The sequence below is a fragment of the Mirounga angustirostris genome, unplaced genomic scaffold, assembly GCF_029215605.1.
Source record: "Mirounga angustirostris isolate CCGP_5_RB_7025 unplaced genomic scaffold, mMirAng1.0.hap1 SCAF_14, whole genome shotgun sequence".
Lineage (NCBI taxonomy): Eukaryota > Metazoa > Chordata > Mammalia > Carnivora > Phocidae > Mirounga > Mirounga angustirostris.
Window position 1 is genome coordinate 85,735,504 of NW_026991722.1, and position 27,556 is coordinate 85,763,059.

Here is a 27,556-nt window from a genome sequence, read left to right on the forward strand (position 1 = left end):
CCTGAAACAAGAGAGGGGCGAGAGTCTGAGTTCAATCACCAATGGCCCATGATTTCATCAATCGTACTTATGTAATGAAGCCTCCATAAAAACCCAAGAGGATCCTGTTTGGGGAGCTTCTGGGTTGGTGAACGTATGGAAATTTGGGGAGAGTGGTGCCCCTGGATCAGGCCTGGGAGCTCCCCACCCTTTCCCCATCCCCTGCCCTGAGCTTCTCTTCCATCTAGCTGTTCCTGACTTCTATCCCTTCATAATAAACACGTGATCGTCTGGGGAGTGAAATGTTTCTCAGAGTTCTGAGCTGGTCTAGCAAATGTATCAGACCCAAGAATGGGGGTCATGGGAACCTCTGATTTATAGCCAGAGGTTGTCAGAAACACAGGTGACAACTCGGGTTCGGGACTGGTGTCCGAAGTGGAGGGTGGTCTTGTGGGACTGAGCCCTTTACCTGAAGAATGTCATGCTGTCTCCAGGTAGATGGTGTCAGAATTGTGTTGAATGGAGTTGATTCTTGATCACCCTGCTGGTGTTGAGAACAGCTTGGTGGTGTGTGGGGAACACCCCCGCTGTTGGAATTGGGTCCAGGAACCTGAAAGACTGGAACTTGACTGGGGACAATAGGAGACAGCGCTGCTGGGAAAGTCCTGGCTCGCAGGTGTACAGAACATCCAGTACTCCCACCACCTTGCGAAGTGGACAAGAAAGGCCGGTGCCCCCATTTGACAGATGGGGCGCTGCAGCCCTAGGAGATTCAACAGAAGGCAGGTGGGGCCCAAGCTTAGCTGTGAGACCCCCAGAGTTGAGGTCAGCCCACTGAGGGATCGGAGGTCCGCTCTGTTCACCCCGGTCAGTCTTTGTGAACAGAAGTGTCCACTCTGTTGCAGAGAACCAGCTAGAAAACTCCCAGGGGACAGTGGCCGGCATTCTGAAGGATCTGAGAGCCATGAGAAATTTCTCACCCGAGAAATGGTTGAAGGCTTCGGATGAGAAAATGGGGGGCAGACCCCACACGTGTCACATGGAAAACCTTATCTGTTGCTCCAGAGAACAGAACTGGGGCCTGCGTGTGGCTGTCCTGACAAGGCAGCTCTGTGGGTAGGAAGAAAAAGTGGCAGACCCGAGGGAACAGGGAGATGAGGACCCTGGTTCTGTGCCAGGATCGGAGAAGGTGGGTTCTGTGGCCTCTGAGGGCTTTGTAGCTCTGGTCCCAAAGAAGAAAAGCACAATGAATGCCTTACTTAGTAGTGAGCTCCCCATTGCTGGGTATGACCAAGAAAGGACTCATTGATTTTCCATCCAGGAAATTCCTTGTGAGCGGGGCTGGTCCTCTGAGGCTCTCTGACAGTGCACATTGCATTCTCCACCCTCTGCCTCCCTGTCTTCTCCATCAGTGCCTCCCCTGCTGTTCCCTCACTACCTCTCTTTCCTACTGCTAACTTCCCTGCTCTTTTTTCTCATTCATCACCTCCCCCACCACCCCCTTCTCATCTTCTAGGATAATGTGGGTTTTTGCAGGTGTGGCTGAATCCTCAGCTACTTGCTAGCTGTGGGCTTCCCTTGCTCTGATGAGGCGAGGGTGTCTCTGGATTGGGCAAAGTCTCTTTTCATTACTATGTGGCTCTTTGGCCATCAAACTCAAGGTCTGGGTGAGCTTGGCTGGATCATGCATGAATCATGAGAGTCACTTCGTCCATTAAACCTATAGCTGGCAAATAGGCAGCAATGGTGTATCTTTCCCTCCTTCCACGCCCAGGGCAGACATTAATAATCAATCAGAACATTCTTTTCCACCGAGCCCACATAAAAGCTCAGCGTTGTTCCCATATAACACTCCGGGAGGCAACTGTCAGAGTTGATGCGTGAGTTGAAACCTCCTTGCCCCCTGGCTGTATTGGGCAGGGTCCTACTCGGAGACAGCACACCCAGCTGGTAATGTGGAGAGACTTCTTAATGAAGGAACGCTTCCAAGAGTGTGTATGGGGTTAACGAAACCAACGAAGCAGGAGATGAGCAGTGGTGGGTTACTAGCCTTGGGCCTGATGCAAGGCAGAGAAGATTTCTTTTTTTTTTTTTTAAAGATTTTATTTATTTATTTGAGAGAGTGAGAATGAGAGAGAGAGCACATGAGAGGGGGGAGGGTCAGAGGGAGAAGCAGACTCCTCGCCGAGCAGGGAGCCCGATGCGGGACTCGATCCCAGGACTCCAGGATCATGACCTGAGCTGAAGGCAGTCGCCTAACCAACTGAGCCACCCAGGCGCCCTGTTTGTTTTTTTTTTTTAAAGATTTTATTTATTTATTTGAGAGAGAGAGAGAATGAGAGAGAGAGCATGAGAGGGGGGAGGATCAGAGGGAGAAGCAGACTCCCCGCCAAGCAGGGAGCCCGATGCGGGACTCGATCCCAGGACTCCAGGATCATGACCTGAGCTGAAGGCAGTCGCCTAACCAACTGAGCCACCCAGGCGCCCTGTTTGTTTTTTTTTTTTTTAAAGATTTTATTTACTTATTTGAGAGAGAGAGAGAGAATGAGAGAGAGAGCATGAGAGGGGGGAGGGTCAGAGGGAGAAGCAGACTCCCCGCCGAGCAGGGAGCCCGATGCGGGACTCTATCCCGGGACTCCAGGATCATGACCTGAGCCGAAGGCAGCCGCTCAACCGACTGAGCCACCCAGGTGCCCCGACAGGAAAGGTCTTTTTTTTTTTTTTTTAAAGATTTTATTTATTTATTTGAGAGAGAGAGAGCTCATGAGAGGGGGGAGGATCAGAGGGAGAAGCAGACTCCCTGCCGAGCAGGGAGCCCGATGCGGGACTCGATCCCGGGACTCCAGGATCATGACCTGAGCCGAAGGCAGCCGCTCAACCGACTGAGCCACCCAGGTGCCCCGACAGGAAAGGTCTTTTTTTTTTTTTTTTAAAGATTTTATTTATTTATTTGAGAGGGAGAGAGCTCATGAGAGGGGGGAGGATCAGAGGGAGAAGCAGACTGCCCGCCGAGCAGGGAGCCCGATGCGGGACTCGATCCCGGGACTCCAGGATCATGACCTGAGCCGAAGGCAGTCGCTTAACCGACTGAGCCACCCAGGCGCCCCAGGCAGAGAAGATTAATAGGGGAACATGAGGGCTAACTGCGGTCCGTCCCTGGAGAGGGACTACTCCAAGGGACTTAGGGCTGTAGAAGGAGAAACGCAGCCTTTGCCAAAACTGGGGCCCGAGATGGAGGAAGCAGGGCAGGCAGGGAGATAAATACCCTACCCCTAGTTCCTCCCATATGCAGGTCTCGTTCCAGAGCCTTCCATTGACCAAACTCAACAGGAGGCCAGAGAGCCAGGGAGCCCTGGGGACAGCAACCCTAGTGGTCAGCATCCCGGAGGACAGAGCAGGCTAAAGAAGGAAGCGGGGCATTAGGAAGCCCAGAAAGATGAACCAAGCCTCCGCTCTTCCCTCCCCCAGCAACCTGCACAGACCTGGGGCCTTTCCATTTGGGAAATGGCCCCAGACCTGGGTGCCTGGGAAGAAGGGATGAGCAAGGAGAGCCTGAGGGCGGTCCTCAGAGAGCATGCGGCATGGATGTTGGAGCCTTGACCTCATCCTTCCCAATTTGGCCAGAACCAAATCCAGCTTTTGGCCTGGTTTAAAAAATAAAGTTGCGTCGAAACAGCCACACCCCTTCATTTGCATATCACCCGGCCCGCTTCTGGCATGCAAAGGCGGAGCTGAGTAGTTGGCGAGGGAGAAGAAGACCCTGTGCCCTCAGTGCTTGACTGGCTTCCTATCGGGCCCTTTCGAGGAAACTTTGCTGACCTCTCCTGAGCGCAGCATGCCGGGACCAGCAAGAGTAGGAGCCTTCTTTCCTCCAGGACTGAAGAGGCAGAGGAGGGAGCCGCCGCCAGGACAGGAGAGGGGGCTTCGGGAGGGTAGCTTCGGTGGTGGGAGGCCGCCAACCCGTGGCCACCCAGCAGGGAGAGCCGAGAGCGCAGGTGCCCTCTGATCTCTGCCAGCGGGTGACTCCCGTGAGCTTGAACCCACCTGGAAGCCGGAAGGGGAAAGAGGTGGAGAATGGGTCTGAAGGGGCAAATGGACGATACCCAGCTCAGGGGCATCTTCCTCTCCCCCCGCCCCACCCCCACCGCGTCTTCTGATCCCTGCGTGCTGGGATGCTGTCATGGCCATGACCTCTGAGGTCAGATCGCGTGGGTCCAGCAGGCAGCTCTGTCACTTCCTGGCTGGAAGCAAGGCACTTGCCCTCCCTCTGATATGGGGTGGCTCACAGAACCCACCTTAGGCTAGGGTGCCTGGTGGGAGTCAGTGACATGACCCCTCACGTTCTCAGCACAAAGCAGTGCCCAGACCTTCGCGGGGCTATCGTCAGTGGTCTAGCTTTTGGTTGCCTCCCTTCCAGGGTCGAAGGGCTGAGATCTCAGGCTTGAGCAGAAGGAGCAGGTTGGGCAACCAGGTCATCCACATTCCTTCCCGTGTGACCTTGAGCGAATTTGTTAACCCCCTTGATCCTCAAACTACGACAGACCCAGCGCCGTGACTAACACCCAACAGATACTGATCAAATAGGAGAGCACACCCCGTGTTACCCACGAATGTACCTATTTGAGCCAACTTCCCGGGCTTCCGCAACATGCCGCCAGGACATAGGGTGCCTCCAAGCCCCAACCTGGCAGCCCCAGACTGGCCCTTGCTTATCACCACCAACATAGGGCTGAGATGAGAGCAGAGCATGGGTGGGAGGAGTGGGATGCCCCGGGGGGCAGATCTCAGCTTGACCTTTTTGCTGGGTGACCCTGGGCAAGTGCCTTAACCTCTCTGAGTCACTGTCTGCTCTATGGGAGGGATGCCAGCCACATGGTGCTGTTGTGGGAATGAACATGAAAACAACTTTTAAAATAAATAAATTCTAGGTCTGGTGGGAATTTAAGGGGAGCTGGAGGCAATTTGGGTGTAAGGATCTATCTCAGTGCTAGGCACATAGTAGGTTCTCCCTGAATGTTGGAGAATTATCCTGGGCTGGGCCCTGGGCTGAGTTCTGCAGGCCAGCCTTAATGCATGGAGTCCAATAAAAATGAGAATATGACTCAGAGCAGTTATTGGTGATCAAAAACATGCTCAGTATGGGGGTGTTCTCCTCTCATTTTACGGCTGAGAAAAATGAGGCTCAGAGAATTTCCTGGGGTCCCACAGGATAGTGGTGGTAGCCAGACATGAACTTGGGCCATGAGAACATGCTGCCTGCCCCTTGCGCCATGCCTCCCCCTCCCCGATGCAGACAGCACAGGGGGAACATCAGAAATCCTTGCCACAGTCTCGCTGCCAAGGGCCCGCTCCATCCCTTCTCGGCTGCACTCCTCATCATTACCCACCCATTCCTGCGCTCCTTCATTCATTCAACAAACATTTCCTGAGAGCTAAGTATGTGCCAGGCACTGTTCTAGGCACTGGAGCTACATAAAGGGACATAACAGACGGAAATTCTGGCCCTTATAGGGTCATGTTCTGCAGGGTGAGTCCGAAACTAAACAAAAAACAGCATCTAAAGCATGATGGACAGTGAAATAGCCATAAATTGCGGTGGGGGTGGGGGAAGAACAGGATAAAATGATGGGCGATCCTTGGCTAGGGTGGGGTGGGAAGGATGGGAGCTATGCCTCAATTTAAACAGTGAAGCTAGGATCAGTGACAAGATGAATCTGAGCAAAGACTTACCATGCAGAAGGAAAAGCATTCGGAGCAGAGGGAACAGAATGTGCAAAGACCCTGAGGTGGGAACCTGTGTAGAAGGTGCCTCCAGGAGGTCGGTGTCACTGCTGAGGAGGAGCAAGGGGCAGAGGCGTTAGGGCAGATGGTTGTGAGGGCCACGTGGGCCTCTATCAAGACAGGGGAAGTCACTGGAGGACTGACTGCTGCATTAGGACTGGACGTTTTGGGGTGAGAGGGAAAGCCTTGAGGGCTCTATGGGGCCACTCAGATCCAGCATGTGTTCATGAAAAACTGTTTCAAGCTGTCCCCGGCTTTGGGGATCACCTTTCCTTTCCCCAGCCTCCCCCACCCCTAAGCGGTGACCGAAGACGTTACACCATGAATTCTGAGCATCTGGGGCCTCCTCATGGCTTACAACAGCAGCTGATGCAGCAGGTGCGCGTTTTAGGCCTGGAAAGGAACGTGGTGATAAGAACACCTACTTAAATTAAGGCTTGACAAACCCTCCCCAGTGGCATTGGCTTCTGGCCCTGGGTCACTGGGACTGGCCTGGTGCCTCCAAGGGGCAGGTCGCGGGGAGTGATGGCCCCACGCGGAGCTCCCTCTCGTTGTGCCCTGTGCTGTGGGACCTCTGGGCAGGCCAGCAGCCCCGGCTGAGGACACCCCGCACTGACAGCCAGGTTTCTCCCTGGAGCCTTGAAGCTGAGGGCGATCCTTGGGAAGCAGCCGCTGGACTGGCCAGGCCTGGGCTGGATGGGAAGGGGGGTGGGCTGTGGACAGGGCGGCTGCCTCCCATCAGGCCTATTCATAGCCTGGGCTCTACTTCCCAGGCGCGTAGCAGTGCTGACTCTGGCCGTGAGCCACTTGGGGGCCTCCCCAGGGTCTCCCCTCCCCACCATCCCCGCCGCCCCCCTCCTCCCCGGGGACCTCACCTTGTGCGCCCTCTCCAGCTTCCTCCGTCTCTGCGAGCTGGGGAGTCCACACGGTGGGGAGTTCTTCCTCAAGGCAAAGACTTGGCTGTTCGCACTGAGACATGTTCCCGGGGTCTCCTCATGGGCTCATGACCTCATCAGAGCTGAAATGTCCTTTCTTGGATCTTTGGATCTTGAGATTACCTCTTGGCCAGGCCCCCCAGGGGTGCTGGGGTCTCAGCCAGTCACATGCTGGTAAGCACTTAACCGGGCAGCTCCTGGAACCAAAGCCCGATCTGACGCATTTGCCGGTTTCTGGGGCATAAACACTCCCAGAGCCAACTTCTTGGCTGTTAAGGTGACGCCACAGAACACGGAGCTGGAATAAGGTGGCCCCAGCGGGCTCCCATGAGATGGTGGGAGTCAGCTGCAGCGCAGCCCCAGCCCCCCTCCCCCCACCCCCCAAGGTCCACCTCTCCAGCTTCTAAGATAGGCAGCGGGTGGGATCGCCTTGAACTCTGTGCAAGTCATCTTCTTATGGGTAAGTGCATAAATCGCTGAAAGTGGCTACTCACAGGCCAGCCAGGCCTTCGGAAACTCTGGGATGATGGGGAAGGGGGGCATCTTCCATCACGGAGCTGGGAGGGGTCAGGGAGGGACACCGCTCCGCGGGCAGGCCCAGCACAGGACTGAGAAAAGTCGGAAGGAGGAGAAGACACCCATCCCTTCACTCATGACCGCCTCCACCAAGACCTTGGTGTATTTCCTCCCCCTCTTCGCCTTCCGTGGAGTGTTTTGGGTTTTGCCCGTTTTTTTTTTTTTTTAAGATTTTATTTCTTTATTTGACAGAGACACAGCAAGAGAGGGAACACAAGCAGGGGGAGTGGGAGAGGGAGAAACAGGCCTCCTGAGGAGCAGGGAGCCCGACGCAGGGCTTGATCCCAGGACCCCGGGATCATGACCTGAGCCGAAGGCAGACGCTAACGACTGAGCCACCCAGGCGCCCCGGTTTTGCCCATTCTGGATGGTGTAGCGCGTGCAGGGTTGTGCTCTGTCTCCTGATCTTCACCAGACGACGCGAGCACCTTCCCGTGTTTCGGTGCCCGCTTCCCCAACAAGCCTCATACAGGTGCAGCCGCTTGGGAAAACAGCCTGGTGGTTTCTTAAAAAGTCAAACACGACATGACCCCACGGCTTAGCAGTGCCACGCCCAGGGATCCACCTAGGAGAAATGGAAGCATATGGCCCACAAAGCTTTATGGGACCGTTCAGGGCAGCGCTTCTCATCGGGAACCCCATAAACAAGACACGGGCTATGCGTGCGATGGCACGTCAGTTAGCAACAGAGAGGAATCAAGTGCTCCCATACACAGCCATGTGGATGAGCCTCAAACACGGTCTGCAAAGTGGGAGAAGCCAGACACAAAAGATCGCAGATGCTAGGATCCCATTTATAGCCAACGTCCAGAAAAAGCAATCGATAGCAATAGACAGAGATTTAGTGGTGGCCCGGCGCCGAGGGAGGGAACAGCTAGGGGCTGCAAATGGTCTGGAAGGGTCTTCTTGGGGTGATGGGATTGTGGTCTTGGTTGCAAAACTCTGTAAACTCATCTAAGGACGTCACGCTGTATGCTTACAAATGGGCGGATCTTACGGCTGGCCTTGGAAATGATAGCTCCGTGGAGCTGTTTCAGAATGTTTCCTAAATACCATTCTTGATGGATTCATAGTGTTCCCTCAAGTTAGGTGGGCTGGGATTTATTTGACCTTGTCTAGTTACCACACACCGGGGTTGTGTCTCTGGTTTGGGTGCTATAAGGGACCCAGTGATAAAAGTTTCTGTTTTAGGATCACTTCCTCAAACTTGTTTTCCAGAAGAGGCCTTTCTAGGGCAAAAGTTATGAACGTTTGTCAAGACTTTCAATTTGATGCTGGGGGTGTTGGGGGAGGTTGAATTGGGGGGTTCTTTTCTAATTTTTTTTTGTACGTTGGGAACAGTGACAATAAATGAGCCCCCCCCCTTTTTTTAAAGATTTTATTTATTTATTTGGCAGAGAGAGAGCGAGAGCAGGAACACAAGCAGGGGGAATGGGAGAGGGAGAAGCAGGCTCCCTGCCGAGCAGGGAGCCCAATGTGGGACTCGATCCCAGTACCCTGGGATCATGACCTGAGCCGAAGGCAGATGCTCAACCATCTGAGCCACCCAGGTGCCCTGTTTTGTTTATTTTTAAAATTATTTTTAGAAAGAGAGTGTGTTCGAGCAGGGGTGGGGGTGGGGTGGGGAGGGAGGGGCAGAGGGAGAGGGAGAGAGAGAATCTCAAGCAGACTCCCCGCTAAGCACAACGCAGGGCTCCATCTCGCGACCCATGAGATCATGACCTGAGCCGAAACCAAGAGTCGGACACTTAACCAACTGAGCCAGCCAGGTGCCCCTGTTTTGTTTATTTTTGAATTGAGCTGTGATTGCCATCCAGTGAATTAATTGTACAGCCGGGTGAACTTTTACATGTGATGCACTTGTGGGGCCCTCTCCCAGATCAAGATATAGAACATTTCCATCACCCCAGGAGGTTCCCTCGTGCCCCTTTCCAGCCCAAAGCTAACAGCTCCTCCGACCTTCATCACCATAGATTAGATCGGCCTGATCTTATAAATAAAGCGATGTTTTTTATTCTTCATCAGGGTGCTGGTTAAATAGGTACGGTCTTTGTGTGAGAGCCGCTGAGCTGTATACTTCTGTATTTTCTGACATATGTTATATCTCAATGACAAGTCAAAGTGTGGGGTCAAGGGGAAAAGGATTTAGGGGCACTGTCCACCCGGCCACCAGCGGCCTCCATGCTGACCGGGGTCCTCCCCGTGGGCTGTGCCTAGCCGTGTGACCTTGGTCTGTGGCGCTGGTGGGGGGTGGGTGGGAGGAGGGCTGTGTCAAAGAGCTAACCTGTATCTCTCTTCTCTCCCCCGCCCCACCCATGTCTCCATCTGTCCGTCTTGTGTGCTGTGTGCATCCATAAAGCCACATTTCGTGCTGTCCAGCAGAGAACTCTGTGTCATCCCATCTCAGCCCTGACACCGCCTCAGCATGGCCATCTCATCACGCCTCGCCCTGTGGGAGCAGAAGGAAAGTAATGTTCAGGGCTCAGGCTACAGCCCTGGGGCTGACCGCCAAGTCAGAGGACAAGTCAGAGCATGGGTGGCCCAGGCTGTCCCCTCCCGCTTCAGGCGAGGAGTCTGGCATCCAATGCCTCCCTGTGACGTGTCCAGGCACCCCCTCCATGCCCTCTCAGCCAGCTCTGGCTAGCCACAGCCTCTCCAACCCAGTTCATGATCCCCTTGAACTCCTCCCATGACTGCTGGGTCTCTTCCGGTTCCTCAGTAGGCGGCAGGGGAATGAGGGTAGACCAGCTGTCCTGTCCGGATCGTCATGGCCACTCCCATGAGCACTGGGCTTGTGTGGGCGGTGGGGCAGAGACAGAGCTGTTGGCTGCCAGACTTCTGCCTTGAGGATGTGTTTCCGTGGCTCCTGCCTTCTGTCACCATGGAGAACTGGAAACGGGCCCTTCTTCCCAGTTATTCTTTTCCCCTTTTGTATTTTCTCACAAGATACCACGAAGGGCCATCTCTTTCTCTGATGCCTCCTGTCTCCTTCACCGCACATCCCACCCTCGTGTGTGATTTGATGCATGGGAGGCTGAGGGGTGGGTGGTTGAGAAGTTCTCTCTGGCTCCCTCCTGGTTGCCTTTGTTCTCCCGGGCTGATCTGGGTGTAGCGTTGTGAATAATGCTGCAGGAATAAGAGGCTGACACCTGCTGAGTGGGCCTTAAGCTTCATTCTGTCTTATGACGTGGCTTTCAGTCCCCATCGAGAGGGAGAGGCGTGGGGTCCCCGGGAGCCCAGCCTCGCATGCTCCCTGCTTCTCTCTCCCTGGATAGAGGTCTGCATCAACCGGCCTTAACCCCTGGCCTCTGCTTTGTCTCCTGGTCTCTCCTATCTCCTTTGGATTCCCCTTCTATCAGCTGGGCTGCAGAGATCAAGTCTTTGCCAGCCACACACGAGGACCTTGATAAGGAGCTTATTTTAACCAGCGTGTGGCTCTGCCGTAGAAAGCCCTGCAGATTTTTTTTTCCCCCTCATGGGTGGGGAGGGAGGGGCAGAGGGATGCTGGTTAAAGATACAGCCCACTGTATCTTTAGCATACAACCAGTGATGCTGGTTAAAGATACAGCCCACTGGCAAGGGCAGGTCCCATTGCCTCAATCCCTAGGTCGTTGTGGTCCACGCAGGGGTCTCAGCTACACGCCAACTCCAGCCAGCTTGGGTTGAGGCCATGTTTCTAGTGTAAAATGCCAGATTCCAGCCTGCCAGCTTTAGGATCCAGTGTGGGGAGCCCCTGGCTGCCTGGATCCTTGTTTAAGGACCATCAAGAAGCCACAGGCCTGGGTCAGCGGAGTAGGCTGTTGCCAGAGGGTTGGACTTTTATATAAACCATTCCTTACCCTCCCATGTTCCTGGCATGCCATAGGTGAGTAACTGACTAATCTGTTATTTTAACTGCAAGCTGAGGCAGAGAATGTGCATGGTTCCCTGGGGCCCATCCCCTTTTGGAAAAGCTCCTTACGGACCAGGTCCTTCCAGAGTCTGTTCCATGCCAAGGAAGGGAACCGATGGGCCAAACTCACATTATGAGGAAATTCGTTCCAGGCAGAAATCACGTTGACAGGTCGGCCTCTGTGGCTCAGGCATTCCATTTCCATGTGCTGCCTCAGGGTGTCCCAGAGCCCCGCCCAACCTCATCTGCTTCGCCGCGGCCTCTCATACATGCGCTTGGTCATGTGTGTCCTCCTCGGCCTCCTCCCAGGCTCCACTGCAAACTTTTCAAAGGTCCGCTTGCTCCCACTGGTTCACTCACTGAGCGTTCTCTTTCTTTGCTTCCGCAAAAACAGATTCGGGAGGAGGACAAGAGCCCTCCACCGTCTTCGCCCCCTCCCCTTTTCTCTGTCATCCCAGGGGGCTTCATTAAGCAACTGGTCCGGGAGACCGAGAAAGAGTCCAAGGAAGCAAGGCTGAAGAAAGAGGCAGTGCTCGCCTCTCCAGAACAAGAGGTAAGTGGCCCTCCAGGAAGGGGACTGGGTGCCAGTCAACACCTACCGTCCTGTCCTATGAACCCCCTGAGTCAGTCACCATCTTGCCTTTTCTCCTGCTCTCCTGGCTTGGAGGAATGTCCTTTCTTCAGCTGATCTACCAAACTCCTATGCCTCCTTCAAAACCCAACCCAAATAGTACATGTCTGAAAAGCTCTGCCATTGCCTTCCGTCCTCCGACTCCCACAGCACCCTCTGTGTCTGCCTTAATTGTGGTTGGCATAGTTAAATATTTGGAACACCTCCTGTAGAACTTGGCCCAGAGTGAGTGCTCAGCAAATGTTTGTTTAATGAATGACTGAAGGATATCAGCTGATGTGCAATTATGGGGATCTTTTTACCCCTACTTTTGCAGAAAGAGGAACCTAGATGTTAGCTAAGGATGTGGAGTTGGCTTACTTTACATGGAAAAGATATTGAGTGACTGGTTATGTTCAGTTGTTGGTGATAGGTATATTGGTTGTTAAAATATCAAAACCTCTCCATACCAGGGGGCAAACAGGTGTGACCCCAGGCCCCCCCAGCGCCCTCCAGCTGCCCCTCCCCTGAGTCCCTCAGAATGGCCACATGCCAATAATTAAAGGGTTAATGCTTGGCACAAGTAGGGACCTCAGTACCCGGCTCCAGTTGGCATCATTTTTGATGGGTCGGTGTCCGCTAAATCCCCTAATTATTCTGAATAGTGCCGCGGGATTGAAGTCGTTGGACAAGATACAGCCCCTGTGCTTTAAGGACTTGCAAATTTATCCCTGATGGCGGCCAGTGCTGCCTCCGTCCTTTCCCCCAGGTCCTCAGCCAGGGAACCCGGGGCAAGATGATGCGGCTGGACACCAGGCAGGTGGGCTTGGGTGTTAGCACTGTTAGATAGACAGGGCACCTCCTTGTGTCTCTCCAGCGCCCCCTTGCGGTGGAGCAAATACTGCAGTGATTGGGCTGAGTGATCTGGTGGCCCCCGGGGCCTGGAGTTGGCTTGGGCCTGGTGACCAGCCAGGCTCTGCCTCCCACTGCCCTTCAGCTGTTGTTTGCCTGTCCGGTCCCCCATGGGCCCGCCCCTGTCCAGTTACAATGGTTTCACTGCATAACGGCAGCAACTGTAGAAACATCCCGGCCAAGTCTTCTGGGGGAAGATTACAGGGAGGATGGGCTGTGTCCCCACCCCTGCCGGAGCCGGGCGTAAGTGGGGGCCAAAGTCAACCTCCATAGGCTGTGGTTAGGTCATGATGCTATGTGGGCGTGTGCTCTTTATTACTAGACGAGGTCCACTTTGCTGCTCACAGGCTCCCTTGAGCTCCTCTGCAGCCATGGGGTAGATGGGATTATACCCACTTCTCAGAGGCGGAGACTGAGGTTTAGAGAGGTCAAAGCAACTTGCTCAAGGTCAATGAGGCCAGATAGAGGCTGAGGCAGGGCACGTGCCTGTGTGTTCTCTGCTCTGGTGAGCCGCCTCGGGAAGGGCCAGTCTGGGGAGCAAGGTGGCTGATGTGGCCACAGAGGCCTGGGCAGGAAAGTGTTCCACAAGGCTGCAGACCACGCCAGTGTCACGGGACACAAGTTAAGGAGCAGAGCTGAGCACAGGATGGGGACAAACTGTCACCCCAGGGCCTAGGCAGAGACTCAAAGCCAAGCCACAGGATGGACAGGCCTCAGACCACAACAGGTGTCTGGACCATGGGCCAAGATGTTCCTGGGGCGGGAGCATGGCAGCCTCGGGACATGTTTCTGCGAGGCAGTGAGCCCTGGCTGGTTCTTGCCAATTTAATTTTCTTGTCCCAATCGGTAAATAACTGGATTCTCTCCTTAACCCAGCACAAGGTCCTCGTGTAATCCTTGCAAGGAGCCATTAGACTGTCACCAGTTTGCAGGGAGTTAAAACGAGGCTCAGAGAGGTGACTTGGTTTTCCGAAGACCAGGCAGCCGGTGAGATGGGGAGAGGCTGGGACAACCCTGGGGCAGAAAGGGGCCCATATCGAATGTCAGGAGAGCTGGGTTCCAGGCCCCATGACTCTGTGTGGTCCAGGCCTTGGTGTGCTCATCTGTAAAATGGACATGTGGGAGTTGCCTCTTGGCCTCAGTGATTCTAGAGGTAACTCCTCCCCCGTCTACCGAGAAGGCCGCAGAGCGGACTGGGGCTTTGGTGACTAAGAAAATCCAAAGGAGGAGAGTCCATGGGTGGGAGGGAGGGAGGGTAGAGTTGGGTTATCTTGTTTGGCTCAGATCCATGTTACTGTCTCTGCTATGGTGGTTTGGTTAAAAATAAGGCACTGACTCACTTTTCAAAAATGGTACAGACAGTGGTGATGTTTGCCAAGGGCAGCCAAGCCCCTTTTCAAGGCTAGGTCCTGCTTGGCTCCTGGTCAGACTGAGCCACTAAGCCGTGGGCCCTGGAGCTGGCTTTCTGAGTCCTGGCTACACAGGGGAATCACCTGGTGAGGGCGCCACAACCCAGATCAACTCCATCCGACGCTCTGGGACTGGGACCAGAGCATCAGTACTTTTGTAAAGCTCCCAGGAGATTCTGGTGAGTCCTAGGGACAAGTAAGGCTGTTGATATGCATCAGTTGAGGGCACTGAGCTTAGCGCCATGGACATCTGCCTGACTGTACATTCTGACTTAGTCTCTTGGGCCACCTGATATCCTTGTGTTCCCTTCTTTATCTGTAGAACGGGGGGGGGGGGGGGGCATTCAGAACCTACCTCACTGGGTCCTTACTGGGGTTAAGTAGGATATGATGGCGACATAGGGCCCTTTGCAAAAGGGATCTGTGTGTGGTGGCTATTATGAATATCATCATCATCATCATCATCATTACAAAGCTGTAGACAGAGACCGTGTCCTTGAGGCATCCATCACCTGAAACGGGACAGAAACACATATCGAAGCTCGAATGGGATGCAGACTGTGATCATCGCTGCCGACGGTGCCCCGGGGCCTCCGGGGTGCGTGAGACAGGTTCTGACTGAGGTCTGCAGGTGGAGATTTGCGGAGGGGATGGCATTTGAGCTGGGTGTGGAAAGATGAGTGGAGCACGGGCTGGTGAAGGCAGAAGGAGCATTCCAGGCAGCAAGCTAACGGGAACAGAAGCACGGAAGCTGAGAACTGTCAGGTGTGGTAGGAGATGCCCCCATGTGGCTCAAGCATGGGGACAAGCAGGGACAATAAGACCAGATGGAGGGTGGTGACTCCTTGTTGAGGGCTTTGGATGGCAGAGGATGGTATGGAATCATTTTCCTGTAGGCTAGGGGCCGCTGCCAAAATCTTTTGAGCGGGTTTAAAATAGTTGGCAGCAAATCGAAGGGACAGCAGTCCAGACTATGACAACAGCCCAGGTGAGTGTGGAGCGGGCTTGGGAAGGGAGACACAGGGGTGAAGCCATGCAGGGTGGAACCAACATGGTCCTGGGGCTTTGGGTGCAAGAGGAGGGTGAGAACCCCAGACCCCCCAGGTCCAGGTGTGTGGGAGGCCAGGGTCAGTATGGTTCCTGATGGCAGAACCCAGACTCAGGCAGGCGGTGAAGCCAGGCATCAGGGCAGACCTGCTCCCCGGGGTTCTTTCTCTAATCGGGGCGGGAGGACCTACTCTGTGCTGAGCTCAGTTTCCTATATTGTCATGAATCATAATGCTTGCCCTTTGAGGTGGGCCATGATGATCCTCATTTTACTGATAAGGAAACAGGCTCAGAGAGGGGAAGTAATTTACCTAAAGCCACACAGCTAACGAATGGCAGAATGAGGAGCTGAATTTGGGTCTGTTGGGCTCCAAAGTCTACTCTCCTTCCACTCTTGTCACTTGGTCTTGAGACGCCAGGCCAAGGTCCAGGGTGTTGGGGCTCGGCTCGCTGCCTGGCCCAGTGCCTGTCAGATATTAGTGCTTGAAGGTCTTTGGATGGATGAATGGCTGGGTGGACAAAGGAATGAGTGAGTGAGTGAGTGAGTGACCGAATGGCAAAGCTGGCTGGTCAGCAAGCAGCTAAGTGTGGTTGTGGCCTCTCTCCTAGACCCCAGAAATTTCCACTAGCCAACCCAAGAGCAAGTCCAACAGTGACACCAAATCTGGAAATCAGCAAATTTGCCAAGGCAACCAGTCAAGCTCTCCGCAGAACTCAAACATTCCGGGCAAGGAGAGCGAGGGGGCCGGCCCCACAGACCCCGTGCTGATGACCAGCATCAATGGCGAGAAGCCCCAGGAATCAGGCCCCAGTGGGACACCAGCCAAAAAACCCCTGCCCTTCAAGAGAGGTGTGAGACGGGGTGACGTGTTGCTGATGGTAGCCAAGCTGGACCCAGACTCAGCCAAGCCGGAGCAGAGGACCCAGCCCCATGATGCCCCTGCCTGCAAAACCCCACCCCCAGCCACAGACCCTGGAGGGGAAAAAAAGGGGGAGACTCCAGGGACTCCTCCTGGCCCCCAGGCCGGCACTAAGGACACAGCCCCAAAGGCTGAGAAGACTCAGACTGAGGGTGTTGCGGACCCAGGAATGGTGCTACCGACAAAACAAGGTGCAGGGGGGAAAGGGGGCAGGGCCCCCCAGACCGAAGGGCTGAAAGGGGGTGAGCTCCAGGGTAGAGAGGGGCCAGGCGAAGGGGGGTGGCAGGAGACAGCAGAGAAGGGGGAAGGGGACCCCCCAAACACGATGGCAAAGGGGAATCTCTCCAAGGATGCAGGTGAAGGGAAGTGGGCTAGGGCCCAAATCCAAGTGAGAAAGTGGGGAGGCTCCCTGGGCAGAAGGAGCAAGTGGGACGGTCCCCAGAGTAAGAAGGACAAAGAAGGTATGCTCCCAGGTAAGGCAGAGAAGTCAGAGGACCCGCAGATCAAGGCGGAGAAGGTGAGCAAAGGGCAGGGGAAGCCCGGAAAGGTGGGAGAAGTTCCCGGACAGGTAGAGAAAGCAGGGGAGCCTCAGAGTGTGCCTGGGAAGGCAGGTGAGCCCCAGGCTAAGGTAGGCAAGGAAGGGCCACCTCAGGGTGAGTCCGTGGAGGCAGGTAAAGCTGGGGGGAAGACAGAGAAGGGCCGTAAAGGCCCCGAGGAGGTGGGTGCACGCAGGGAGACCCCAGCAGCTGCTGGGAAGGAGGGCTGGCCAGACAGCAGAGGGCAGAAAGCTGGGGAGCCCTGCGCAGGAGCAGATGATGGAGCCGAGGCCTCAGAGACGGAGCTGGAAGGACGCAGACCACCTGCTCTGGAGGGCCAGGCAGAAAGGTCTCAGACTCGGAAGGCGAGTGAAGAGGGGCCAGCCCTGCCGGAGGGGAGCAAAGGAGGAAAGAGCGAAGACTCGGATCAGGTGAGGGGCTGCAGCCCCGGGAGTGGGGTAGGGCAAGAGGGACCCTCCAGAGAGGGAGGGATGGGACAGACTTGCCCCTGGGGGTGAATAAGGCAGGATAGGAGATGGACAGGGAATCGGAGAGGGATGGCCAGCTCGAGAAGAGGGCATAGCACTTCCTCCTCGATATGCTGGGGTCTGGAGGCCCCCACTGCCCCTGTCCCGGGTTAAGATTCTCCACAGCATGAGGGAGGTCCCAGTAATGGGAGATGTCCTCTCATGGTTCAGCTTACTCACCCTGTCACGTGCTAGTTCTCAAACTTGCATAACTAGATTGCTCAAAATGCAGATTCCCGGGCCCCACCTTGGGGCCTTCATTCAAAAGGTCAGGGGTGGGGCCAAGGCATCTGCATGTAAATAAGCACCCCCTCCTTGCTCTCCCTTGGGGAAATTCTGATTTCCGTGGTCCCGGATCGCACTGTGAGAAGCTCCCATGTAAAGGGTTCGCTGCTGACTCAGGGTGGGGTGGGGGTGGGGCTGGGGTGGGCCTGGGTCCTCTTGGTCTGATTTATGTGATCTTTGCTCTCAGGCTCCTGAGGACAGATGGTACGAGGCAGAGAAAGTCTGGCTGGTTCAGAAGGATGGATTCACTCTTGGTAATTCAGGGTGTTAGCACCTAAGTAGGGGAGGGTCTAAGTATTTTCCTCTCGCACCCCCTCAGCTGCTAGTCGTATTTGCCAGATCACAGTTTCGGGCAGGGGGAAGGTGAGGGGCAAGGAGCAGCCGAGTCTAGGGTGGGAGTCTGTGGCTTTTGGACTGGGAAGAGTTGAGAATCATTTGACCCATGGCAGCTGGTCTACTGGGGACTGTTTCCAAAGGCAATTACGCCTTGGTAACTAATGAAGTTCATGAATGCACGGAGCATTGGTGGGCTCGAGTGTTCTTCAAGAAAATGAAGCGTAGTGCAAATGGGCAAATAGATTTCATCTCACGAGTCCACTTCTGTCAATTAGTTGGGACCACCCTCTACTGAGAAGCAATTATGAGTCCCCATCAGAACGCAGCTGGGAAGAGTGATTGATTAGTGATGTCTGCCACACACCCTGGAATGGGAAGTGGCAGCTGGTGTAGCATTATCTGCCATCGCAGGTCTAGATATGAGATGGGTCAGTGCACCCAAACATCAGGGTGCCTGCCCTGTGCCTGGCACTGGACCTGATGATTAAAGCCCAAGGTGAGTCAGACCCAGCTCCCGTCCTCAAAGATTTCGGGGTCACAATTCAGAACCCTCCATGTGGGTAGGCCCCCAAGGGGAGACAGTGCTGCCCCTTTCTGACCCAAACCAGGATCCCTCTTTAAGCTCCCTGGTCTGGCTGCTCGGCTTAGAGCCTGTCTTTTCTCTTTGTCTCTCTCTCTCTCTCTCTCTGGGCTGTCACCAGCAACTGTGCTGAAGCCAGATGAGGGGACAGCTGACCTGCCGGCAGGAAGGGTACGACTTTGCATCGATGCCGACAAAACCATCACCGAGGTGGATGAGGAGCATGTTCATAGGGTGAGCCCTCTGTCCCCCTCCCCACCTGCTCCGCACCTTCTTTCCCCACCCCTGCAAGAGAGGTCCTTGTACCTGACTGCACATACTGGAGGGAGTTGTAAGGAAGACCATCCCTGATCTCATTGCTCTGCTGGTGGTATATTGTCAGGGGGCTTTGCTCTATCCCAGTGTTCTCTTCGTGGGACACATGAACAGACGTGTGTCAGAACTGGGAGTTCTGCTTGATCCAAGGAAGTGCTGGCTTTTCATTTTATGGACATTGCAAATCATGCTACAGAGCATGTTTCCCTTTTCACCCTGGCTGCCAGGGAACTCAGAGCCAAATTTGCAGCTTGCCATTAGCTATAGCTTAGGTTTCAATGGCCGATTACTTGGGGTATTAACTTTTCTTTTGGTTGATAAGCCCAATTGTGTTTTGCATAATTTTTGTAGTACACATGAATCTTTTTGAGGTTTAGAGTCTAATGATGGGAAAAATGGTCCTGTCCTGATCCTTTTCCACCTCTCACAGCATACTAATCAAGGTGTTTCTTCCAGGAGCTCCTTGTGGGTCTCATTCATCATTCCTCCTTCTCTACCTTCTGCCCGCCCCAGGCCCTCTACTCCTGCTGGTGTTCAGAGTTTGTAGTGAGCCCCTGTCCTTAAAAAAAAGGCTGACCCATGAGGAGCCTGAGCTGGACCCAAGCCGCATAGCATCAGGTCCAGAAAACTCTTTGAAGCTGGAAAGAATAGTAGGAAGCCTTTTAGAATGGATGCCCCAAGGAGAAGCTGCAATCACCCCTTGCTTCTGGAGGAGTTTGGGCATATTTCCAAGGGATCAATGCATGATGGGCTATCAGAGAAACAGGGCTGTTCGGCCACTGGCCTTCATTCTCGAGTGTCACAGAACACCTGCAGGGCTCCCTGGTAAGACCCGGAGAGGGGGCAACAGGCATGCACACTTGCTCACTCTGGACCACCACCCTTCCTGTGGTGTCTGAGACACAGGAACCTCTCCGAATCTTGCTGTGTCTCTCCGGAGCATCTCCCCTCCCGGGGCAGTGAGTGCAGGAGGGAGGACCAGCGGGAAGAGACAGGTGGCTCTCAGGATGTACGAAGGGCAAAGGAGCAGGCGTGTCCTTATTTCATTTGTAGGGTTCTGTTTCTCTCTCTCTCCAGAGCCTTCGCGCTCTGTCCTGGTCTGAGGCAAGCAGCTCTCCAGGGACGGGGTCACGGGGGCCCCGTGTGTGTGCGCGCGCATGTAGGGCCGGGGGTGGTGGTATGGAGGCCCAGAGGACACTTTGTGTTGTGCCTCACAGGCTAATCCCCCCGAGCTGGACCAGGCTGAGGACCTGGCCTCCCTGGTCAGTGTCAACGAGTCAAGTGTCCTGAACACGCTTCTACGCCGCTACCAGGCACAGCTGCCCCACACCTTCAAGGGGCCAGACCTGATCGTCCTCCAGCCCCCAGGGCCCCCAGCGCCCTCCGCAGGCAAGGTGAGCGGGGTCATGGGGACAGGGCCAGGGCCAGGTGCCTGACGGGCAGGGTGGGGGGGGGTCCCCTCTGCATCTCAGGGGAGAGCAGGGCAGCCAGAAGCCCCCTGCAAACCCGTCTGTGAGTAGCATCCTGCCAGATAGAAGATCCGGGGCATTGTGGGCCTCGCGGTCATCGAGGACCGCCTGAGCCCCGCTCCGTAGAGGGGAACGATGGGTCCCGGCTGGAAACACCGGGGGCGTTAGAGACGGTAATAACGACAGAAAATGCCGCACAAATACCAGCTCCGTGCCAGGCACTGCTTCAAGCACCTACCTAGTGTCCCTGCTAATGCTCACGCACACCTGCAAAGACAGGACCTTTACCAGCTGCCGGTGGCAGATGCCATCTGCGGGGTCGGCCCCCAAGTTCCGCAAGGGGTGAGACCCAGGCCGCCAGCCTTGCTGTGCTCCGAACTCCACGCTGCACATTCAAGAGTCCCAGACACCCACATAAATCAGGAACCAGAAGCCTCGATTCTGCTTTTACTTGTTTTTTTTTTTTATCCTGCAAAGTGTAGAAATGGCCGGGCTTTGGCAAGACAGTCTCAGCAAAGGCGAGTTCTCAGCGCCCCCTTGTGGCGATGCCGGCAGCCACACCCGAGCCACCTGAGCCCGATCCCCTCCTGGTCCCACAGGCTGATTGAGATACTGAGGGAGGGTCTCTGATGCCCGGCGTGGGGGAAAAGAGCAGGGAAGAAGACAGAGAAGCCTGCCCTCGTGGGGCTTCCATTCTCGAGGGGGAAGACAGGCTAGACTAGCAAAGACAACAGTGGGTAGAGCGGCTGAGTGTGGGGGAGACAGTGGGGAGGCGGGGACCAGCGGGGGACTGGGTCACAGCAGGTCTTACACGAAGTCATAAGGATTCCGGCTTTTGCCCTGAGTGTGATGCCAGCTTCTGGGGGTCTTCAGCAGAGACGTGAGATACCGCGGGTTATCAAAGACTCCCCTCGGCTGCTGGGTAGAGGGTAGGTGGAAACGGGATGAAGTGCAGGCAGGACACCTGCTGGAGGGCTCACCTGGGCGCTGTGATGAGGACTTGACAGTTGGGGAAGGCGCAAGCCTCTAGCACAGCCACTAATGCCCCCCACCCCGGGGTGACTTGGAAAGATCACGACCTCTCTTTGGCCTCGTTGTTCTCATCTGTTAATTGGGGATGAAAAGCTGCATCTTGCCCCCTGGTGTACCATGGGACAAATCTATCCATAGCCCGCAAATGATGCTAAAGTCCATTAAAAAAAGGGCCGATGGCTCTGAACCTCCCTCCAAGACTCCTCTTCTCTAGGACACACCACTGCACCCCGTCAGGTGCTCCCCAGCCCCGCCCCCGCCCAGCCCTGTTGTCTGTGTACCTGTGTACTCTCACCTCCCTTGCTGTGAGGCCTGTGCTCCTGCTAGTACAACCCCAGGCCTCCGAGCCTTCCAAGAAGCTGTGTGGTTCCGCTTGCTCCTTAGAAGCCCCTGGGAGGTTTCGTACAGGCCCTACAGTGAGCCAGATTCTTGCTGACCATTCTGGACTGAAGCATCCTTTGCAGAGCCTGAAAGTGTAGGCATGGGAACATGCTCTGTAAGGAGTTTGAGTCAGGTGATGCCCCAGAATCCTGTAACCCTGGGATGGGAGAGGGCCCCGCTCAACGGTCCCGCTTCCCAAACCCCAACCCGAAACCCCCTTCTCTACTTTGGCTGAGTCACGGCCGGTTCCTCAAATGGCCACCAGGTGGGAGCACAGACCTGCGGTGAGCCTGGGCCTGGGGCCACCTTGCAGATGGACTTGGCGGAGCCTGGGGTGGGGCTGGGGGGGCCTTTCTCACTGGGGGCGGCTGGGAGCTGAGTGTGTGCCTGGGGGTGGGTGCAGGGGTGCGTGGGTGTGAGCATGGGTGTGAATGTGCGCAGTGTGGACGGGTTCAGCTCCGTGTAACGGTGGCCTCTACCATCATTGGGCAAGTGTGCCCGTGAGCACCATGCAAGGCACCTGAGCATGCGTGCACCTGTGTGTGTACATGGGGGCCTGGATTGGGAGGATCCTCCCTCTGCCCTTCCAGCGCCCCTCCCGCCCCCGAGGGGGCTGACAGGTGGGATAGCCTGTCCCTTGAACTTCAGCGTTCCCCGAATGCGAGGTGGCTTCGGGGCTCAGACCCCAGGGCCCTCTGCCCGCTGCATGCCCGAAGGCCATGTCCAGCCAGTGCGGGCGCGTGTCCCACCTTTGCCAGCTTTGGGGATCCTGTTGAGCCCTGTGTTTTGTGTCAGGACAGGGACTCATTATTGCGTTTGGGTGTCTTGGGCAGGGAAGGCCAACAGAGGATTGGGGGCCAAAGGTCCAGGCGAGGGGAAGAGCCACCATACTGGGGTTTGCGCCCCTGGTCCTGCTAAGGCAGTGGAGAGGGCAGATGGGGTCTCGCTGGGCCCCGGGGTCGCCTACATGTCAGGCCAGGCTTCGGATGACCTCCTCCAGCCGGGCCCGCTGCCCTGCCCATTTTGGTGCCTTTCCACTGACCACTCTGCCTCCCATCGGCCTCTTGCCTTCCACCCAAAGGCCACGCTAAGCAGACTTCTGTCAAGGTCACCAGTGGTTTCCCTGCTGCCCAAACCCATTGCCAGATGCTCAAGTCTCTGGTTTCCCCTTACTTGGCCCCCAGCAGCATTTGGCGTGGCCAACCCCCCCTCTTCCTGAAGACGCTCCCTTCCTGAGCCCCAGGACTCCCCTGTCCTGGTTTTCCTTCTGTCCCGCCGGCCCTCCTCCTCAGCCTCCTTCACCCGCTGGTCTCCCTGACCTCCCCAAGGCCAGGTGCCCGAGCCTGTCCCCACACCTCTTGTCTCCTCCTCCTTAAACGCCCACTTCCTTGGTGATCTCATTCAGGCTCATGGCTTTAAAATGTCTCCCATGAGATCTAGTTTAATTCTTTGTTTTGTTTATCATCTGTCTCTTCCCAGCAGAAAGCAAGCTCCACAGGGCAGGGCTATTTTGTTTTAAGTCAGATTTATTAAGGTATAATTTACATACGGTTCAATTCAGCCCTTCCAGCCTATAGTCCTGGAAGTTTCCAACACACGCAGATGGTTGTGTGACCAACTCTGCCATCAATTACGGGACAGTTCCTAGTTCTCTGGACCCTGTATCGTCCCCCTCCACTCCCATGTCCTGCCCCTTGGCTGCCACTGATCTGGGTTGTGTTTTTTGGGGGTTTTTTTTGGTCCCTAGAGTTGGGCCTTTTCTGAAAAGTCATATAATTGGAATGGTGCAGCCCATCACCTTTGAATTGGCTTCTTCTACTTCCCACGATGCATTTCACGTTCAGCCATGTGGCCCGTGGTTCTTGTACTGTGTGCGTGCCCTGGCCTATCTGCTCACCGGGCGACCAGTTGTCCCAGTTTCCCCAGGATGGAGGGGTTTTCCGGGACAGGGGACTTTCAGTGGTCAAACCTCAATGGCAGCTTACCTCCATTCCCTCGTTCAAAGGCACTTGGGTTGTTTCTAGTTTCCAGTGACTTCAAATATATATCAAATAAAATTGGTGCCATTGAGGGTTTTTGGTGAACTTATATGGTCGTTTCTCTTGGGTAAATACTTAAGGATGAGATTGCAGAGTTGGATGATGAGCGTACATCTCACTCTTTCCCAGAGTGACTGTATCATTTTAACCTTCCTACCGGCATCGTATGAGACTTCCAGTCGCTCTGTATCTTCACCAGAACTTGGTAGTGGGTGTTAAGAAAATTTTTAAGCTTTTTTTTTAAAGGCATTCTAATAGGTATATAGATTTTCTTTACCCATTTTGCGTAGCACTGTGCCCCCACCCCCCTGTGCCTGGAACAGTGCCTGCCACATAGTCGACACTCCATATATATATTTTTTAAAGAAGAGTAAATGAATGGCTGAATGGATGGCTGAATGGAGTGGAGGACCTCAGGTATTACCTAAAACTGTTATGACAAATACATGGCATACATACCACCAGCTACCCCATGCCTCATTCTGTTTCCGTGGCAGACATCAGTAATCAATCTTGCCATTTTATCCAGCTGCCTCATTCTGGGCAAGTACTAGCCAATAATGAGCTAACACAAGCCTCCGGGGAGCTAGAGAGGAGACCCAGACTCGGAGTAGGCTCAAAGGCTGCTGAAGGACTCACAGTGGGTCAGGGGCAAGACTAGACCCCAAGGCTGGGCTTTTGCCAGTAAAATTCAAGACTCCTCTGACAAGGCTGGGGTAGGATGACAGGCAGGGATATGGATCTGGGTTCGAGGCTGGGGTGGGGCACTGTCTTGGAGTGCTCCCTGGGCACTGGCTGGGGTGGGAAGACTGATGTGTAGGATATCTTCCTGCAGGTGCCCAGGGGCCGCCGGGATGGCCTGCCAGCCCACCTTGGCTCCCTGGCACATCGGGCATACTGGGCACTACTGAGCCAACGGAGAGACCAGAGCATCGTGGCCCTGGGCCGCAGTGGTGCTGGGAAGACCACCTGCTGTGAGCAGGTCCTGGAGCACCTGGTGGCAATGGCGGGCAGTGTGGATGGCAGGGTCTCAGGTACAGTAGTCTCCAGATGACATGTGTTGGGGTGGGTTGTTGGGGAGGGTGGGGAGAGTTGGAGGGGGCACTGGGTTGCTCCTCCTTATGTCCATTCAGCTAGCATTCACTGAGCACCATGTTTGCTTCTGGGGAGGGCCACCTGTGGTCCATTGGACACCCCTGTGCAAATTAGAAAAAGGTACTCCTTCCTCAAGACATTCACACTTATCTGCAGAACAATCATCATACACTGACATTGTTAGAACCAAAAGCTTGCCTGCCATGTGCTGGGAAATCATCCTAATAAATATACAAACCTATGATTGTATGATGTAAATGACGTGCCCCTTAGAAAAGGTGTCCTTGTACAGTGCACAACCTGCTCAACTGTACAGAGGACCCAATAAGTAAAGACAGAAGGGCAGGGACTATGCTCATGAGGAGTTGACATCCGGAAGGGAAACCGAATTTCATATATATTCCAAACTTGAATGCTCTGCACAAAGTGCCGGCAGAGCTGGTTAGGAGAGAGGTGGGGGGAGCCCGGAGGAGAGGGGAGTGGGGGTTTCCTTGAGGAAACGATGTTTCTGCTAGGTTTTAAAGAGAGAGTACCAATTAATAATAATAATAATTTTTATAATATTAATAATAACCGTAGTAAACATTTGCTGTGGACTTACGTGCCCGGTCCTATTCCAAGTATATTAACTTATTTATTATTTAAAGCAGCTTTATGAGGTAGATATTATTCTTCAAATATTATAGGTGAGGCCATTAAGACTCAGAGAGGTTAACTATCTTGCCCAAGGCCACACAGCTAATACATCCTAGAGCTGAGAGTCAAACCCAGACATTCTGGCTCCAGAGCTATACCCGTGTTCTCGATGTTTCTTTCATTGTTGCACCCCTAAGGAGCCTTTTTAGACATTTTTTCCCCCAATCCTCCCCTACCAAGAAATGTTAATGCCACAGATATGCCATGACCTCTTCGTGCAGTGTTTGCTTATCTGTGCTTTATATGTTAGAAAGTAAAATTCTCCCCACCTGCAAGAGTCAGCTTTTGCCCTCTTGGGGGCAATATCCTCTCCGCTGAGAAGTCACGGCCCAGGCCATGTTGCTTTTCTAGTCGTCACAATTATAATACTAGCCACACCACCTTTGGAGCATGTTCTAAACACTTCATATTATTAAAATCTTTTAGGCTGTGTGACAACTGCATGATGTAGGTACTATTATTATCCCCATCTTCAGATGAGGTATCAGAGGCGTAGAGAGGCCGATTTGCCCCTCATTAGGTAACTAAGCCGAGGCAGAGCCCATATTCAAATCCCCTTAAGTACTGTGTGTGCTCTTGCCTCCTGGGGTTATCCCAAAGTCTGGCCATCGGTGGCTCTTCACCTGGCCCATAGTAGGGGCTGGGGATAAAGTGGGGAGAGGCACCGGTCTTGGCACTCTCAAAATGTAGTTCTGCTGTGAGTGCGTGCGTTGGAGGGTGGGAGTCAGGATAGGCTGTATCCAGGTGCCTGCACAGTGCCTAGCGCATAGTAGGTGCCCAATAACTAGTTGTGGAGAGACTGCAGGGCTTTTCTTTTCTTTTTTTTTTTTATTTATTTATTTGAGAGAGAGAGAGAGAATGAGATAGAGAGAACATGAGAAGGGGAGGGTTAGAGGGAGAAGCAGACTCTCCACTGAGCAGGTAGCCCGATGCGGGACTCGATCCCGGGACTCCAGGATCATGACCTGAGCCGAAGGCAGTCGCTTAACCAACTGAGCCACCCAGGCGCCCAAGAGACTGCAGGGCTTTTCAAGACTGCTGCTACCCCATGAGCTCCCTCAGAGCAGGTCTGAGAATGTTCAGGCCCTGCACTCCTGCATCAGGCTCAGAAGGCCCCTGTCATCGGACTGTATCTATCCTGGCCCTGTGTGTCTCCCCTTCTTGACTCAGTCTTGCTGCCCCTGCATCCTGCTTGCAGGACACAGCGGGGCAGCAGTGAAATGTGTGTAGTTTAGTGCTGAGCTGGGGAGGTGGTGGAGAGCCTGCTGGGGCTTGGGGCCAGATGGGCCTGGACCGGTGCAGCCTCCAGTGGGGAAGGTCATCCTGTGAGAGGTGGGGGTGGCAGCTCCTGGGTCATGGGTGATGCCCTGCCTCATGCCTCCAACAGTGGAGAAGATCCGAGCTACCTTCACCATCCTCCGGGCTTTTGGTTCCGTGTCCACGGGCCACAGCTGCAATGCCACCCGGGTCACCATGGTGATGTCACTGGACTTCAATGCCACGGGGCGAGTCACGGCCGCTCAGCTCCAGGTGGGTGCTCTGGGCGGACGGGAGCGGAAGGCCCTTGGGGCTGCAGTGTCCCCAGTCCCACCCAGCAGAGGCCACGCCTCCACCTGGGACCCTGGAATGTATCTCAATGGTTGTGGCCCCCAGCTCCTCCCCACCTCGCTCAGCACCCTGGAGCATCACCGGCCTGTCTGCACCTCCGAATGTCGCGGGGATGAAATATTCATGGGTAAATATGTAACTCAGCCTCTCATTAGCTGGGTCTTAAAAGCGTAAGCTGAAATTAAACAGACGCTCGCCAGCCTTCTGCGGCCCCGCTGCGTGTAACCAACACATGGCCTGTTTGTTCCTATCTCCACGATCACCCGTGTCTCTCTCCCCTTCCCACCTCAAACATGCTGTTTGAGCAGAAAATAGGATTAGTTTATTAGAAGGGTGGTTTGTACACTGAGCTGGGATAATATCCAGACTCAAAGAAAACTCATCGGTGCCAAATAAGTCCCTTTTCTGTCCTGGCCCTGCCATTCCCCCATTAATCACCACTTGGGTCAGGTTAGTAAGCTTCTGTTAAATACGAATATGTTGGAGATTGGCTCCGTTTAATTATTATTACTTTTGGATGCTTTCATCGGAAAGAGTCTATTGCAGTAGTTGAGTCCCTGGACGGGCTCTGAATCAGTGGGATAAAGGACGGTGCA

At 54.6% G+C, this 27,556-nt stretch overlaps 1 protein-coding gene across 1 annotated transcript in view; it reads left to right on the forward strand.

Moving 5' to 3' along the window:
* The first annotated feature begins 10,038 nt into the window (after positions 1-10,038).
* Positions 10,039-27,556, forward strand: part of MYO18B (myosin XVIIIB) — a 231,565-nt gene continuing 214,047 nt past the window's right edge. The window contains exons 1-8 of the mRNA XM_064577697.1: positions 10,039-10,074; positions 11,558-11,716; positions 15,751-17,028; positions 17,597-17,663; positions 18,447-18,559; positions 19,858-20,034; positions 24,397-24,595; positions 26,740-26,882. Of these exons, the coding sequence (XP_064433767.1) occupies positions 10,039-10,074; positions 11,558-11,716; positions 15,751-17,028; positions 17,597-17,663; positions 18,447-18,559; positions 19,858-20,034; positions 24,397-24,595; positions 26,740-26,882 (2,172 nt within the window). The remainder of the gene's footprint in view (positions 10,075-11,557; positions 11,717-15,750; positions 17,029-17,596; positions 17,664-18,446; positions 18,560-19,857; positions 20,035-24,396; positions 24,596-26,739; positions 26,883-27,556) is intronic.